Source organism: Plutella xylostella, chromosome 9, assembly GCF_932276165.1.
Source record: "Plutella xylostella chromosome 9, ilPluXylo3.1, whole genome shotgun sequence".
NCBI classification, from domain to species: domain Eukaryota; kingdom Metazoa; phylum Arthropoda; class Insecta; order Lepidoptera; family Plutellidae; genus Plutella; species Plutella xylostella.
This window is the reverse complement of record NC_063989.1, coordinates 10,649,119-10,668,327: the sequence shown is the minus strand read 5'-3', so window position 1 is coordinate 10,668,327 and position 19,209 is coordinate 10,649,119. Positions and strand designations below refer to the sequence as shown.

The following is a 19,209-nucleotide window of genomic DNA, read 5'->3' as shown; positions in this document are numbered from 1 at the left end:
GCCACAAGTCGAGAAGTTTCATGCATATACCTACAAATATTTTAGAAGATATATGGGAAAATTAAGCAAAGTTTTAAACTGAATTGACGACTGTGGGTCTGTGTGGACCGTGTGGTGGTGGTGTAGACCCATATTTTCAGAAAATATTATACATTTTTGGAGAAAACAACAAAAACTTAGGATAGATCATATGATTTGTTGAACTACCTATAATATGATTCAAGAGGTTCTAATCTTTAGGGTAACCCAACTGACAATTCCCGGACAGTAATAATAGGTAAGTATCAGTATATTCATTATACTTACCTAAATGAATGTACAGTACAAAATCGGCCCAATAACACAGACAAACGCAACTTCGCTCTGTGTTTACTGCAGAAGTCACAGAGTCACAGGGTGGGCCGCGGGTTCCGCATAAGCCGGATGTTGTTTATGGTGCACGTGACTTGGCAACATCGGAACGCACCCTGTATTTACTGGACTACGATTCTACAAGATAAGTCCTGATGCCGTCCGATCGAAATGTGGTTGGATTTAGTGTTTAAATCGTTGCCTCAATGATAAATTATTACTTAAAATTGAGTTCGCATGGGCAAAGAATAATATACTTAGTTTAAGTACTTATAGATGTTTTAAAACAGCGCAACTTACTTTGATGTGGGTAATTTTTAACACATAAAATGGTTGAAGCGAACGAAACGCAATATAAGGTTTCGTCCAAGAATTTTGTCGCAAGCAGACGTGTGTCAAGTTGTTCGAAAAAACATTAAATAATAAATTATATTTTAAATCAGTGAATAAATTGTAAAAAGCAGTCTATCCTACTTCTTCTTGCGGTGTTTTCGCTAAGAGGCCGCGGCCATATTGAAAAAAGAGCGAGAAGAAATATATTATTCCCAAAGGAGAACCGGGAACGACGGGACATCAAAAAATCTAAACTTGAAGTACCAGGAAAAAATAACTGAGCAAGAGGTGATTACTACACTTTGTCGGTGAGTGACGTATTGAATTTACCTCCTACCAGGTGATGCGCGATTAAGTCTCAAGTACCAGGATCGCATACACAACAAGCAGTTGTCATACAACTTATACTTACACTGATACAGTACTGGATTTTCGCATCTGCACTCAACGCCTCTGTAGTTGAATCTGTAAAGCAGTAGACTCGTACCAAAGAGACCCGAGTTCGAATCCCACCAACTGCAACTTCACTTTTTGTATTATAAAATTGTTAAATTGAGTATAACAAAATGAGTATTCAACACAGTCCCAAGAAAACCACAACAAAAGAAGGTACAGGTGCCCAAAGTACATTTGGCTCCACATCTGATTTAAGTGAAACCGAAAACGTCAAGTTAAATATAACTAAGCGAGTAAAACGGAGATATGAATGTTGCGACGTTGCAGAAATGATGGCAAAATTTCGCGAAGAGATGATGGAAGCGATCAATGGATTCGGAAACATGCAAACAAAAAATATGTCAGATATTCGGGACGACATGTCCGCAATACGCAACCAAATCAACGAGATAAAAACATCTAATGAGGCGCTATTTCGTGAGCAAAATGAACTAAGAATAGATCTAACTGAGCTTAAACAGTTACAAAGCAGCACTGAACAAAAGTTGAAGACAATTGAAACTGATGTTATCCAATTAAAAACAGGGTCATATTCAGGGAAAGCCGCTGAACACCCAACGGCAGCATCCGAATATGAAAGTGTAGTACAAGAATTCCAAGAACGTTGCTCTCGTGAGAAAAACGTTATAATAACTGGAATAGAAGAACCAAAACTGGATAATCCGGAGCGCCGTCGAGAGTCCGATATGACAGAAGTTCTGAATATTACCAAAACATTACTTCCTAACTGTCCTAACCCAGTAAAAGTGATGCGCCTTGGAAAATATGACTCTAACAAAAACAGACCAATTAAAGTTTCATTTGAATCAAATACGATAAGCAGAAAAATACTACAAAATAAAGATAAAGTTGATAAAAAATACAAAATTTACTATGATCAGACACCAAAACAACAGCAATTTCTTAAAAATCTACAGGCCGAAATAAAAAAGAGACAAGAGAATGGAGAAAAAGATTTAATAATAAAATACATAAAGGGAATACCTAAAATTATTCAATCTCACACTCCAAAAAACTAGATACTCTAACTGGAAAAGATGCAATAGCTGATAAGGAGTATGATGAAACAAAAAATACACAATATGAAATAGCAGATACATACAACAGTCTTTCAATAAACAAATCATCCCTAAAGTTTTTCTATGCCAATACACGAAGTATTGTAAAAAGTGGCAAGTTTGATGAACTAAAATGCATACTTAAAGAAATACCTACTACTGTACAAATTATAATTCTAACGGAAACATGGATAAAATCAGAGGATGACGCAAAAAATCTTAGTCTTGATAACTACTCACACTACTATAATTACAGAACAGATGTCATCGGCGGAGGTGTATCGATTTATATACACTCTAGCTTAGAGCACTCATTCTTAGAAGAGGCATACATTGGCGGTAATAACTACCTATGGATTCACCTAAATAAACTTGCATTAGATATTGGTGGTATTTACAAACCAGGAGATACAAATTGTCAAGAGTTTTTGGATGAATATGAAAAGCAACTACAGTCCAAGAAAAGACTAATAATATTTGGTGACTTTAATTACGATCTCTTAAATCCCGACAAGCAGACAAAAGAGTACAAGAAAACAAGCAAAGAGTGTGGCCTAACAATACTAAATAAAATAAATGCTAAGTACTGCACACGAGAGACAGCTACAACCAAGACAATATTAGACCATGTCTGCACAAATTTGAATGAACATAGCTATATGATGTCAATCTTGGATTCAGCAATGTCAGATCACAAGCAAATATATTTTGAAATTAAAAAATTCCAACACAAACTAAAACCTAAGGTAACGTACAATGCCATTGACTACAAAAAGATGTACGAAACAATGTCGAATGTCAGATTCAATGAAGATAGCGGCTATACGAACCTAGAAAATAATATTCTCAAATGCATTAAAGAAAGCACAGTGATAAAAACACGGATAGTCAATCCTCCTAGAGATGAGTGGATAAATCGAGACATCATCAAAGGAATTGAAGACAGGAACCACCTCTGGCGAAAACATAAACTCAATCCTCGAGACAACAAACTGAAAGAGACCCTATCAAGATCAAGAAACTGGTTAGCAAGAAAAATTAAAAAGACCAAAAGTGCATTCTACATAGACACTTTCAAGAAAACAGCTAGAAAACCTAAAAAAATGTGGGAGCTTATTAATCAATTAACAAACAAAAAATTAAAGAGTAGTTGTGTTCCTTCAAAGCTTAAAATAAATAACATAACTGTAACTGATGGCAATGAAATTTGTGAGAGATTTAACAATTTTTTCTCTGGAATCGGTGTTGAACTGGCTAACCAAATACCTTTGAGATATCAAAATAATGATGTGCATACAACTTGTAAAGGGAACGAAAAAGATATACTCTCAGAACTTAAAACTATCACGGTAGAAGAGATTGAAAAAATTATTAACAATTTAGACTCAAATACTAGTGCTGGGATAGATAAAATAACTACAAAATCCATAAAGTGCATTAAAAACATTGTGAAAGACGAACTAACTCATTGCCTTAACCTATGTATTAGTAACGGTAACTTCCCAGATAGTATGAAAATCGCGAAAGTGACACCAATTTTTAAGTCTGGTAACAAAGAAAACCCAGGGGATTATCGCCCAGTTTCAGTTTTGCCAGTGACATCAAAAATACTTGAAAGAATACTTCATACTAGACTTGCATCATATTTAGATTCCACTAATTTCCTATTTGAACGACAATATGGATTTCGCCCAAAATCAAATACACTATCTGCAACTATCGACTTGACAACACAAATAAAACTGAGCATCGATGGTAAAAATATAGTTCTGGGTATATTTATCGACCTGAAAAAAGCGTTCGATACAGTAAGTCACAGCATTCTTCTAAAAAAACTAAAAGGTATTGGAGTCACTGGTACAGCCTATGAGATGTTTCAATCATATCTTACTAATAGGTATCAAATAGTTAAGATCGACAACTTTGAAAGTAATGCTCAACTCATCAAGTGTGGAGTGCCACAAGGATCCATTTTGGGTCCTTTACTTTTCCTTATTTACATAAATAACATAAAGGATATTGGGCTTACAGGACAAACTTATCTATATGCTGATGACACATGTCTTTTTTATTTCGGAAGTTCTATTGACAGTATTATCAAAGAGGCTCAGGAAGACTTAGATAAACTTTCCATATGGTTTCAGTGCAACCTTCTAACTGTGAATACGTCCAAAACGAATTATATGATATTCTCAGCCAAAAATAAGAAAATTCCAGATCATGATCCATTAACCATCAACGGGGAAACCATTACTAAATCCAACCAGGAAAAATATTTGGGTCTAATTTTAGATCCTAAACTAACATGGAAACCTCATCTAGACCGAATAAAAACGAAACTGTCTTCAGTAAGAGGGGCTATACGAGGAATTGTGGGGTGTTTACCAACTAGTGTCCGGTACACAATCTACAATTCTTTGGTTAAACCTCACTTAGAATACCTGATAGAAATTTGGGGAGCAGCTGCCAGAACGAATCTTAAACAAATACAAATTGCTCAAAACAAACTTGTCAAAACTTTGTTCAATTTTGATTATTTAGAAGCAACACAAATTATCTACGAAAAAACTAAATTGATGCACATTAATCAACTATACACTTTTAAAACATGCATTTTCATTCATAAAGTACTTAATAAAACTACACATTCACAACTATCTTTCACTAAAAAACAACAAAAATACAACACAAGAAATGCAAATAATTTAAAGTTAATCTCCCACCGGACTTTGTATGGCAAGAAAAGTATAGCTTATGAGGGAGCACAGCTATACAACAAATTACCTAAAGACATCAAAAATGTAAAATCGCCATTTATATTTAAAAAATTGCTAAAGGGTTATATTTATAAAAATGTCACTGTTATAAAATAGTAATATAGCTGCTAAGTACTAATTATTTGTTTAGCTACGTAACCTACACAATATAATACAAAAATATTTAACTATAACTACAACTATTGTATAACTTTCAACAACTTGCATGCGCAAAAAATGTAAATATTATTATTTAAGGACTAACATAGATACTTAAGTTAATTAATTAACATCTCATTTTAAGTGAACAAATGTACCTATATTATGTTCTTATGAGAATAAACGTTTAAACCTAATATACTTGAGTAGCTTGTTCCGAAGTAAAACTGCACCATCAAAGCCGAGGCGAGTCACAAGATTTTAATAACCATAAAACCATTGACTATATTATATTACTAACGTAAGGAAGTACAGAGCCAACGGCTTAAGAAAATGGCTCCCTAACACTGGCCACAAAATCTCATATATCTGTCATAATTTGATTTAACTGGGTCCAGCGTGCCTGTGACATTTTCTTTAGGCAAATTGTTCTGACGGGCGCATCCTCCTTTTGATAAGCATAAAGCTGCGTACAGACCGGCCAAACGAATGTCAATGAAAGGGTTTCGTTGACCTTCGTTGCTGCAATCTGCCCTGTATTATGTATGATAAATATTCATCGTTGGGCGTTCGTTGGGCTTTCGTTTGGCCGGTCTGTACGTACGCGGCTTTACATAAAGTTCACCTTCGCACACAATCATAATTATGTATATTACGTAGTGTAAGTAGTTATAGATGTTCTAAAACTATGCAACCGGTTTTAATACGGTTATTTTTAACACATAAAATGGTTGAAGCGGATGAAAAGCAATACACTTAACACTTTACTAGTTCTGAAGTAAAGTAGCTGCGGCAAGTCGCTACCGCCCGTACAAACATTTGAATAACCATAAAACGGACTCACCTTATAGAGACTAATATCATGGCGAAGATGAGGTACTTCCCCAGCAGCGGCACCACCAGCGAGGTGGGCGGGATGATCTCCACGACCAGCAGGAAGAACACGTGGAGACTGATGAGGATGGAGATTGACAGCGTCACCTGCGGGGAAACGTAGATAGTGTGAATAATTTTATGGAATTACCTACTAGATTAAATTTAATACTGACCGACCGATTTCAAGTGGTAGTTTTGTGAACGCTTCGGACGGCACGTTAAGCCGTGGGTCCCAGTTGCTGCTTCAGCAGTCGTAGATGTCGTTATTATACATTAACTAATGTAATATTTCCGTGTACCTCATGTACGTATTGCGTTCAGTAAATAATCAATGTATCTATCTAAAGCTTAGTCAAAAGCCTTCGGGCAGCTTGAAAACCTCCGACAGTCGGGTTGCCAACAACTTTCTCAGCACAAGCTTGGTGGACTAGGCCTAAACCCTTCCTTCATTGGAGACCCGTGCCCCAGCAGTGGGGACGTGATGGGTGGTGATAATGATATGAAGACTAGGCAATCCGCTGATAGAAACAAATAAAAATCCTAAATCTGTGGACTCAAGAATATTGTTTTGTTGTTTTTTGTTTTTGAATAATTGTTTTTTGATTGCCTTCATTATAAGTAACACCTTAAATTGTTATTTTCAATCAAACAAGCCACGACCAAAACACTTAAAAATTCATTAACGATAAAAATAATTGATACATCACGTGAAACGCCCACCCCGCGTTAAAATTGTCCATTAATGTAAATCTGATTAATAAATTGAAATGAAAACAGAGGTACGCTTTTTCAATTGAAATTTTACCGCGAAGTTCAATACGATTTCGTTTTATTGTCAGAACCACAGGTAACATAATATAAAGACTGGAGTGAACTACACAAGTACACACCAAATTAAAATGCATCGGATGTTCTTTTTAATATATGTTATTCCTGAAAATTGCGAGCAGCATGGTTAAAAGGAGATATAGAAAGAGTACAAATGCAAGGTTTATATGTGCAAAGTTCAGCCAGAGGTGGCGGATTATACATTCATAGTAGTATTAATATCATTGACTATTTCATCGGTAATTTACTATTTTATTATCGTCTTTATCAGCCAGCTGACATCCACTGCTGGTCATAGAAGACTTCCTAGGGACTACATAACAGTCTATTCTCAGCCTTCCTTTGCCACCATTTTTAAATAACACAAATATACCGTTGCCGTTGCAATCAACTTGTCAATAACGTAAATTGTAAATTAAATTTTACATTCTGCTCTTGGCCACAAGTGTTTTTGTCTGTAAAATTCATATGTTTCAGTTTTTCGAAGCATATTTTTTATTTATGAAATTTGCGTGACTAACATTTTGTTAATTTACAGCTGGATGACAAATTTTAAGATACTACGCAATAATTGGTGATTATGAGTAGCTTGGCATACGTTGAGTGACATATAAATATTCAGTAAGTATGTGAAGTCAATAAGTTCGTGCTTGAGCCTTGAAGATAGGTACTTTACATGATCTTTAGAAAAAACGATGCATTTGATCAGTTATATCCTGAGTATTTTTTCATCAGGTAACGTCCCGTTGGCAGGACCGATATTGATAATGCTATTAATATTGACCTTTGAACGGGAAGGACATCTATAAAATTGCACCTTGTATGTTTTTTGAATCTGAGTACCTAGGTAAAACTTATATTTTTTATTCTATAACACAGAGCTGCAACTAACCCAACTTACTTATAATTACAAGAATATAACACAGCACTCTCTTTACAGTTCCGCTAAATATCACTCTTCAAACTCTGAATCCCTCTTAATTCGTCAGACATAACTTTGGCTGATAGTACCACATCATGGAGTAACCCTATTACTAACACTAAGGTGTATTAAACTTGCCTTGGAGGGTTACTCTATACTGACGATAAACGAACGAACGAGAGCTGTCGTGCAATCGGCACGTTTAATACAACGAGATAGAGTCGTGGCTCGCGCAGCAGCACTCCGAAACTACGTTCGTCGTCACATAGAGTGACCCCCCTGTACCCGGCTGATAAAAGCATTAGTTTCTAGGATGGGGAGGACTGAGGGCTGTCACTACAGTATTTAAGCAATAAATTATCAAAATTAACTCCGCCCTCGAGTAAATGCGGGAGGTAGAATGGCTTTGGTAATGTTATAATAGGCTGTAAAGGATCCTTGCATGAGGATGGGCAAGAGAACATATACGAATGTGTTGAAGAATGGTAGTACCTTGATTTGAGAGGATTTGGAACACAGTCGCCATAATTATATAGTCATTGTCATCATCATCATCAATTTCTAACACTCCACTGCCGGACATACGCCTCTCCTCAGGAGAAAAAGACTCTATCTAGGTCTTACTTAGGTCGTCGACCCACCAGACTGGAGGGCGTCTTGCCGGTTCGTTTTTCCAATCACGAACTATTCTGACCCAATAGTCAACAGTTTTTAGCAGATGTAGCAAAAATAGCATGACAAACAATTCCTCTTGTTCAATAATACGTCGTGTCACAGCTCCGAAACACGTGCCCAGCGAGCGCAATAACTGCCACGCTCAGCGAAAAACAAGCCGGGATGTCGCGAAAACATCCCGATTACGTAAGCGAAAACAGCACAAAGGCGGTGCAGGGGGGTCACTTTATAAGACACTACTTACCTACAATACCTAAACTGTCTAAATTTTATTAGATTAGATTTAATTTTAAGTTTTTAGTAACTAAGACAACTAGTCTTAAATGTTTTTTCTCTTTAAACATTTGGTAAGCTACATAGTTACCTAAATGCTGTTATAATAGTAAATTGTTTAATTGATTATTTGCACTAACTGTAAGCTAAGGAAGAGCGGTGCTTCCTGTCACAGGCTCTGCTTAAAAGGAGGCACCAATCACGTTTAATGTATACTTGTTCGTATTTATCAAAGACGAAACACGAAGTTTCGGAGCTCTTCTGCGCGAGCCACGCTTCTTCTCTTTCCACTTTATTAAACGTGCCGATTGCACGACAGCTCTCTTTCGTTAGTTTTTCGTCAGTATAGAGTAACCCTCCAGATCTATATCGCAATGTTCGCGATGCACCGGCCGCCGCCGCCGTCATTACGTAATCCGATAACCCCGCGTTGGAGCCATGCCAATCGTATTACGGATACCTACACTACGCGGGGGCATATTCATTTATTAGTATATTAGAGTGTGAGCTTTTGGTACGTGGAAGGAGTTTGCTCCAGTGTCGTATCCACTAAAGCCCCATCCATACGCTTGCTGTTTGTCACAAACACGGCAAACAGCAAACAAAGTCGCAAACACCAACCACAATCACCGAACACAAACAGCCATCCACATGCTCGGCGAACGCTCATAACATTCCGAACCGGCAAACACGGCGGACGACGAGCTATTACTTTCGGGTTGACATATTTTTATTATATAAATTAAAGCAAGAGAAAGAAAAAAGGAAAATAAGAAGAAAGCAAAGACGATGGTGGGATAATAATAATAATTAAAAAAAAAATTAAAACTGACTTCTTCTTTTTAATTATTATTTTATTTTATAGCTTTTAGTTTATTTGCAATAATTTTTAATCAAAAGTAAGATGCAAATGATACCAAAAAGTCCTACTAATCAATACGAATCATTCAAGCCTAAACACGAGGTAGTTGCTATATACCGTTGAGGAGTTCCCTTGACTGCCTTCCGTTTCCATCATCAGATCAGCTCAAGGTCACCATCATATTTTTTTGTTATAAGAACTATATTTATGTTCTTAATTTCATTAGAATCGGTTAATATGTGTCCAAAATGTAAATTCATACCCTGTTTTTACCCCTTTACCCACCCTTAGGGGTGAGATAAAATTCTGAAAAAACCCTGGGAGCTCAACCCAATACAACAAAAAAAGAATTTTCAAAATCGGTTTATAAACGGCGGAGTAATCGGTGAACATACATAAAAAAAAATGCGCGCCAACGAAAAAGTGTAGCAAGTTGATACGTCCGCCTCCCGCAATGCTAGCGCGCATACTGACCGCTGCCTGACGTGTGGATACGTAGCGAACTGTTTGCCGAACATCCTTTGATCTGGCAAGAAAAACCGACACCGATGCCGAACACTGGCGAACACAAACACAAACAGGCAAACAACGACAAACACCCATCCACACGTCAGTGTTTGCTGTTTGCTGTTTGCTGTTTGCCATTGTTCGCCGAGCGTGTGGATGGGGTATCAGACTCAATTATTGCAATTTACAAAAACGAAAAAAGTTTTGTTTTTCTTCTGTCATCTGCAAACATTATCTGTCAAATGTTACAACAAAAATTGTAGGCTGTATTAAATTAGTATTGTTATTGTACCTGTAACTTAATAGCTCGTAAGTAACTCTTTTATCCACCAACAAAGGTTGGCTGGAAGAAATTGCTTTTTGGCAATAAGCCCGCCATTGTATGCTTTCACTGTGTTTTTCAATTGTTATGTATCTATATTTCTGTGTACAATAAAGTGTTAAAATAAATAAAATAAAATAAATTACCCCTAGAGGCGCCACTTTATATGAGAGAAAATGTAATATTTTATAGTTTTCGTTAAACTATCAAACCTATACTAGACATAGTGTATTTAATACTTATTAGTATTTAATGCAGCAATGCACCTCTGCCTACCCCGCAAGGGAGTACATTAGTACAAGGTGTGAGTGTTTGTTTTTTTTTGTATTTAATATAGTCCAGTACACCCTGGGTAGGCAGCGCCTATCAACTAATCTGACTGTCCAATCCTTTCGCCATGGTGCCATGTCAAATCCAGGCCCTGTAGCACAGGGCGCTAATAAGACGTGACAAAAGTTCTCCGTTGCGCTCACTCTTGAGGCTGCGCGATGTGAGTGAGGGCGATACAAAACTTTTGTCACGTCTTAAATGCGCCCCGTACTAGCCCTTCTGGTCTAGTTCTATGTTTGTGTTGTCATGTCACTGACACGCTAAGAAGAAGAAAAAGAAGTGTAATCTTTGGCCTGAGAGCTTCGCTTCGCCTTAAAAGGGATTCCTATGAAAACTACGGGATTGTAACTAGTTGTATGTCTATTACTGAGATTATCGTCAGTCACTGAGTGGACTGGACACGGTATTATATTATAATGCTGGTTTCGAGGAAAAATTACAAACAATTATCAAAATTGAAAGTTTTTAGATCGATCCTAACTTACAACAAACAAGAATATTGCTAAAGCAAACGGTGTCAGGTAAACATATTACTTATTACGTAAATTACGAGTATAACGAATGGAGCATAGTAATTATGCCGACATTGAGACAGCAATAGTAACTCTCACTAGGACATTTACGAGTAAGTATGACATTACAATTAGCATTATAACAATTAATTTGCCACACATGTGTTTAAAATTGAATAAAGAGCAGTAAAGTTTAAACGGAATTCGGTTTTCATGCACCTCGTGATGTGAAATGCGTACATAAATTAATTTAAATTACTAATTAATTTACGTTGTCACTTTATTTTAAAATACACAAATTATCCATAATATTACCTACGTTATTGAGGTAGGTGTGCTACTTGTTTGTTTTTACTGGGTTGACTTTTACGAGTGAAAGAATAGAAATAAGGCCAATGTATTTCTTGAAAATGATGAAATCCTGTTTTCCCTCATCAGGGACATAGGGTTCAAAGAAAGGATTTCCACTTCTCCCGATCCTGCGCAGCAGCTTCCTCCTCCAGCAGGTCGTCCCAGCCTCCTTTTCAACTGACCGCCTCTAGGTGGTATGGAGGCCAGTGCCAGGTATTTTATGTAGCCATATTAGTGCCCCACTGCTGGGCAAAGATCTCCGAAGCTTATTTTACGTCTCTGTTATCAAACACTATTAAACTGTCTTATATTATTTAATAACATTTATTTTATCAGAAAGATGTTCATGAAGAAAGAAGTGGTAGTTGGTATATTCTAGATATTATTATTCAGTTCAATCCAAAGTTCTAACATTGAGTTAAAATCATTACTTTATCTCGAGTGAACGAGCGTTCTGATCGAATCGTTGGCGTTTCATAAATTATAGATAAAAGTCGTTTAGAAGTAAAAGTTAATGTAGGAATCGGTTCTGGGAAGCTCCCATTTGAAAGAGCTTTCAGGAGCTTTCAGCTAGAAGCTTCCGGGAGGAATGTAAGTAATATCGTTAATATCAACTAACGGCGAAGTGAAATTTAGCAGTTTGCCGTAAAAAATAAGTTTTTTTAAATGTACCTAGGTAACTGTATGTTTAAATGAATTTGGTATTCTTTAGTAAGGTAAGTAACGCACTTAGCGTTATTTAGTAACTAGGAAAATATTAGTAGTAAAGCATAGCAATATCTTAATTACATCATTGATGTTGTGTTGTGTTTTTTTGTTGTTAATTTGGACCAAGAAACTAAATTATCACTAATTTTACTGAACACAACCACTTACACAAATTGTGGTTACCAGTAACATTTTTATTATATAAAATACTGGATTGGCATTAAAAAATATGAAACAAAACACATAAAACGAGTTCAACACCACATTAAAACGATATAAATTGCGTTACAATTGCTTTGGTTCTAAATTGTTAAGTCATTGAGGCTCAGATATGGGGCAAAAATGGGCTTTTATGGTCCATTAAGCCTTCACTGGATATTATAAGCCAGAAATGTCAGTTTAAGTGCAGTTAAGTCTGTATCATTGTTTACCCTTTTTACGGTTTAGCATGTCGTTAATTTGATTTAAATGAATTAAGTGAAAAAATAGTAGTTTAAAATTTTTTTGTTTTTTATTTTTTTTATTTCATACTATAATAATGTGATAATACAATCCTGAATATTACCTACCATTTGGAAACACAAAGTTGCAAAGACCAAATTACAAAACAAAAGAAGTATTTTACTTCACTAATTGAATGACTATTTTAACTTGGTTGTGCACTCAACTTCATGACAGATACATTCATATATTTAGAAAACGAATCGATAAATCGTTTTCTCGCTATAAGCCCAAATGTATCCGAGTGGATTTTAGTGTTTCTACTAACATTAGTGATGATAAATGGACTATGGAATCGATACCCTCATATATCACAAATGAGCTTAGACCGGGCGGTTTAATCGTGTGATAAGTGAAAGCGTCAGGGTAATATGTTGTGAACTCAATAGACCAAGGTTTATTCCGACAGCTCCTGATTATATGAGATTTATAAATTGGAAGAAAAGGCAACTGCATGTAAACTTAGGTACCTATGTGCGTAATCGATGTGCATAATGAGATATTGTATGGTATATAGGTACTACTGTTAAAATCTACCTTGTCTAGCAGCCCTGTGCGTCAAATATTAAATTTTACTCAGGTAAAGTAAAAAGTAATCCAAAGGATACTAGCCTCATAAAAAAAAACCTTTGGACAAAGGAATATTCATACCTTCATAGTTATCAACATGGAAGTAAGAAGTACATATTTACATTTACGTACAACTAAGTATTTACTTTTTCCATGGTTAGCAATATTTGAAATTGGACATTTTGACCCTGGATTGCACTAAAGCATGATCTAGCAACTAAAGTTCAAATTTAACTCTTACGACGCACACTGTACAAAGGCTAAAATAATGCGCTTAGAAAGTCCCCCTGTATAAATTGCGCAGATGGATACACATAACTTAGTGCCTACTTAGGCTAGCGACATCTGGTTGGACACTTCAGGTGAAATTAATATACCAAGTCGCTCGGTGCAGGCGTTTTATGTACTGCAGCTATAGAGGCTGTTGTAGAAACTGGTTTTATTACCAAAAGGGTTTTTTTATACAACTCACGGCAATCATGAGCAGAATTCGTCATTTCAGATTTCATATCTGACAATGTACATTTATTCCACCGTATGGTGGTAGGTATAGAATTCATATCAATCAATAATAATGTTTATAGAACATTAGAAGACATATAAGTATAAGTAATTTAATTATAATACTATACATTCTCATTTGAATTCCGAATTTTATCACACTTTGCTCAGCAGTTAGCTCTTTTTACTTTTAGCGTTTCCCATAAAATTCCATTACAATGTACTTGGAAAAGATGCAAAACAAACCCATCTGATATTTTATTATTCACACTGTATTTTATTATTACCGAGTGAACTCCAGATAAACCCTTGTCCTTGCTCAGTTTTAGAATTCCAGCAACGCTTGCTCTATAAATAAACATTGGTGAGCTGCAAAGCTGCTCAGACTGGCTGTTCTAGTTTTTGTACTATTATAACAGTTGTGTTTTGCATAGCTAGCCCTACTGTGCCAACACGGGAGAGAAAAGAGAAAGGGAGAGAGAGAGAGAGAAATAGCTCTAGTCCTAATCTATTCCACGGCAAACAGCTCTCATAATTTTCAGCGAATTTGTCCTGAAGACGATTCACCTAAAATCATATTGACAAAGTGGACCACTTTTACAAGCAAAAGGATGGGTGGAGGTATGTGTATGCAGGACATTATAGGGACGTGGGGTCTTGATAAGAGAACGTTAAATCGCGCGTGTTGCTAACCTAACAGATTCGCAGTGCAGTTTTGTTTGTCTTTTATAATACTAAAGATACCGTTGAACCATGATTGTACCATCACCCCGCTGTCAGAGGGCAGGATCTGTGGCGCCTTCGTTAGCCAGGTAGGTAGGTACCAGGGAACAGCGCAGATTTAGGGGACACCCTGTAGGTGTTACCTATTACTGGTCGAGTTACCTTCTCGCCACTGTCTATTACTAGATGGTATTACTTACCTTCTCGCCGCTGTCGGAGGGCAGGTAGAAGGTGAGCACGGTGAGGAAGGAGATGCCCATGCACGGGATGATGATGTTGACGGTGTAGAACAGCGTCTTGCGCCGCATCGTGATGTTGAACGTGATGTCGAGGTACGGCTCGTCGCAGCACGTGTAGAACTTCTCGTTTCTGTGGGAGAGGCGAGGGTTAGTCAAATGAGTCTAGGGTACGCTCATAAATACAGGGTTAGTCAAACGAGTCTAGGGTACGCTCATAAATACAGGGTTAGTCAAACGAGTCTAGGGTACGCTCATAAATACAGGGTTAGTCAAACGAGTCTAGGGTACGCTCATAAATACAGGGTTAGTCAAACGAGTCTAGGGTACGCTCATAGATACAGGGTTAGTCAAACGAGTCTAGGGTACGCTCATAAATACAGGATTAGTCAAACGAATATATGGTACTCTTATATTTTCACCAGCCAAAAAGTTCCAGTGACCATAGCATCTAATTGCTCCTATAGTGCCACAAACTTATCTGTTCCGGTGAGAGCGAACTAAATTGGTCCATACCTCATTACTTACTAAATGAATTTCATATTGACATAGATTATATGGACCAATTTAGTTCGCTCTCACCGGAACAGATAAGTTTGTGGCACTATAAACGGAAAAGGCTATAGCTTGACGCCTCAGCTTGACGCGGTCTGCAATGCGCATCAGAATATTAACAACATAAATATTTTGGCTGATAAACTGGGGCCATTTGCTGTCGGTATTTTGTAAGTGGATCTTTTTCATTGCTTGCGAGAGTATTCAAATTCATGGAAAATAAACATAAATTATTATAAACAAACAAAAAACCCGACTGCACGCTAAAAAGAAGAAAACAAGTCCCAATGTTAATGGAAAGTATCGTAGGGACCAGCAGAGGGTTCACCATTTAGCTGAATGTTACTTAGAAAACGGCCTTGTGTGGCGGTCAAGTTGGTACTGCCGCCTGCGATACTTTCCATTAACATTGGGACTTGTTTTCTTCTTTTTAGCGTGCAGTCGGGTTTTTTGTTTGTTTATAATAAAATTTTTTTATTTGTAACTTTTTATATGTTTTTATTTTATGAAATTTTACGTCAGTATTCGGGTTTTAGTTCATGAATATTTTTTATTTCAATCATTTTGGCGTTGTTTTTTAAATACCTACAATATGCATATTTTTGTTATGTGCAAATCAAGCCCTTTCATTTGATACCCCACACGGCATAGTTGGTAAAATATTATTTTTTCGATCATCACGTTATGTCCTCTAGAGGGCGCTCTGTACATTTTAATGTAACTTTACATAGCTTATAACCATCGCGCAATTAATACGCTTCTAACGATACCTCATACATCAAAATCTATCAAGCCGTTTAGGCTACAGGAGGGAACAAAGAAACAGACAAACATACATACATACATACATACAATCGAAGAACATTACCCTCCTCTTTCGGCACTCGGGTAAAAAGTGGCTTAGGTATATCGGGCAAATGCTTATATTGTTTCTACCTTATTTTAGAAGACCATGTTTAATTAAACACGCACAAGGGTCATTCTACCAAACATCGATTTTTATGTTCGCGTGAAATAACTCTTAAAATATAATACCTAGACGTTAATAATGTACTGTCATAATCAAGCCGGGATCGTGTTCTATGTGTTCTCCATAAAATATAATGAAAATTTTCATTATTTATTGAAAAAACCATATCGACACTATGTGATTTGTCACGTCGTGTCGATTGTTCGCGAGCGTGGTAGCACGGTTTGAGCAGCTATAAAAAAATATTGTGTAGAGATAGGATTATATTTCACATAATAAAATAAATTACAATACTTTTACTTATTCATAGTTAAATATTATATTTTTCCAACAATTAATTAAAAAAATACAGACCATTCTACAACCGTTATAAAAAAATAGTCACAAATGTCGACGTTCATAAATCACGATTTTATGAAGGTAAATATTTTACTCTGTGAACATATTTTTTTATTAATGGCAACTCTAAACCACACCTGTCATTGCCAAGTCTAAAATTTTCGTGGGGAATTAATAGTTTTTTTGTTATTCAAAATTCAATATACGTTCTACACCTGTGTCAAAGTTGACCTGTCACAAATGAGGAGGCTATAAAAAATAAATGGATCATTCAATTACAATTTTTGTTACTTGACTTAGTGAGTATGAGAGTACTTAGCACATTTTTAAAACATGCACAAGTTTAACATCATATTGAAGCTGATATGGCGTATTTTGTCGATGTTCTCACTAATGTCGATGTCACGCGTGATGAAAAATTGTTCGACAATTGTGATTTTGTTCGACACGAGGTGACAGATGCTTCTAGGACTTTGGTCAAATATCTATTTACTGTGTATTTTTTTTTCTATTGCTTATTGCATTCACTAATATAATTGTTTACCGAGATAAATATGTCAAAAAAGTTAACAGATGTATCAAACATGCGATGCAGGCGTTATTATATGTCTTGTCGACACTTGTGATTTTATTTGATCGACACAAGTGACTGTAGCTTGTAGTGTGTTGTGAAATTTCTGTTAATTATACTATATAATGTACCGATCTTTTTACCTAGGTTTAGGGTTTTTACCAAAATAGGGGTAAAGACGAAGTTAAAGCACAAGAAATACACGGTTTAGGTAATAAATATTAAAAATGAGTAAATAAATGCTAGAATAAGAAATTTGACAAAAACAATACAGTAATTATGGAAAATACTTTAAAAAAATAAAGTTTTTAAAAAAAAAGGAGGCACCAGGATTAATGCAGATTATTTTAGACCATTAAAGGTTTACGATTATCAAATCAAACTTATTACAAAATGTGCTAAGGAAAAGACAAGGATGAAAAAAGCGATTCTGAGATTATTAACTAAATAAAAATAAAATATTTGGAATAATAGTCCCAAATAATGTATTATTTTCATTTAATATGATTCCGATGACCTTGATTCATATTTATTTTGTGGTCACCTAATAAAACCTAAATTTCCACCATCAAAAAATTTCGACATTTGTGAAGACACTTTTGTCGAAATTTTTAATATATTTTTTAAACTTTTTTCAATATATAATTTCAATAGACAAAAACATATTATGGTTTATATGTAATGAGAATAATATTATAGAATAAAGTTGAGAACCTTAAATGATTATTTTATGATAAAAAACATGGATTGTATCACCCATGTCGACTTCATAGTCACTCGTGTCTATTTAATAAAACAAAAAGTTCATATTTTTTCCTAAAATAATTCTACTATATCTCTGATTTTTTTATTTAATGTTCCCATCATTATGTAAAAGTTAAAAATCTACTTCAATATGCGTAAAAGTTGATTTTGTTTTTATTTATTTTTTTAATCCGTACGGTAGAATTACCCACAAAGGTCATCATTTTCATCGGCGAACTTTCAGGCAAACCCTTACTAAATTAATTAAAAGTCGATGAAAGTAGCCATAATCATATCAATGATATCAATTTCTCTCACATACCTAGATGAAACAAAAAAACATTTGAATAATATTAGCCAGTCCCTAGTTCCCTACCACGACACAAAAACAATTGTCTCATAAACATAAACCTTATTTCAGTCAAAAAAGACCCTTATAATGCTTATCCCCTTGTAGTGGGGTAAAAAGAGGATGATCAGAGTAATTAATGTGGCCATTATGTGAGAAACAATAGTTAGGATGATAAATAACTGTCCATTAGCGAGATGGAAATTTTCATATGCCCCTGCAAGCTTTTCTAAATTCGACCCTATTATTAAGAGTGACAAGGTATAAAGTGATAACTAGTGCAACTACGAAATGAGGAAATGTTGCTATACTCGTATTATATTAGTATGTATAATGGTGCTTAAACACCTTGTAGGGAATCAGATCTCTTATAAAATGGTATGATATAATGTACCTGAGCGTCTATAAACGAGTATACATGTGTACATGTATACACTTAAATATACAAGGTTTCACATAAATGTGGATAAATTAAGCACATTATAGGTACTGGCATCTTTCCTTAAAAAGATAACCTCAGAAACACAAACATTCATATTCAATGCAAAAAACAATTATTTTTAAAATCAATCTCCTGATAGAGAAGAGTTTAATATTTTTGCAACCTGAAAATTAAATAAGTATCTTTATATCTATACCGAGTAACACAAACTACGAGAAACGAATCCGAAATGAAAAATAAATAAAAAACAAATTCTAAAGAAAACAGCTCAATTTCGACCCGCTTAATTCGAGAAACGCTAGGTGAAGGAAAAACACGGACCGAGAGTTCGCTTTGAAGTTGTCGATTTTAAAACAGCCCTTAAAACTGATGTGCTTAAAGCTGAAGTTCGTTTAAGGTTTTCGCTCATTACAGTTGGGCAGTCCTCTA

At 35.6% G+C, this 19,209-nt stretch overlaps 1 protein-coding gene across 1 annotated transcript in view; it reads right to left on the bottom strand.

Annotated features, from left to right (window-relative positions):
* Window positions 1–19,209, bottom strand: part of LOC105381623 (acetylcholine receptor subunit alpha-like) — a 139,625-nt gene that overhangs the window by 44,647 nt on the left and 75,769 nt on the right. Inside the window, exons 5-6 of the mRNA XM_038112229.2 lie at window positions 14,775–14,943; window positions 5,958–6,094 (exon numbers count right to left, since the gene is read on the bottom strand). Coding sequence (XP_037968157.1) covers window positions 5,958–6,094; window positions 14,775–14,943 — 306 coding nt within the window. The remainder of the gene's footprint in view (window positions 1–5,957; window positions 6,095–14,774; window positions 14,944–19,209) is intronic.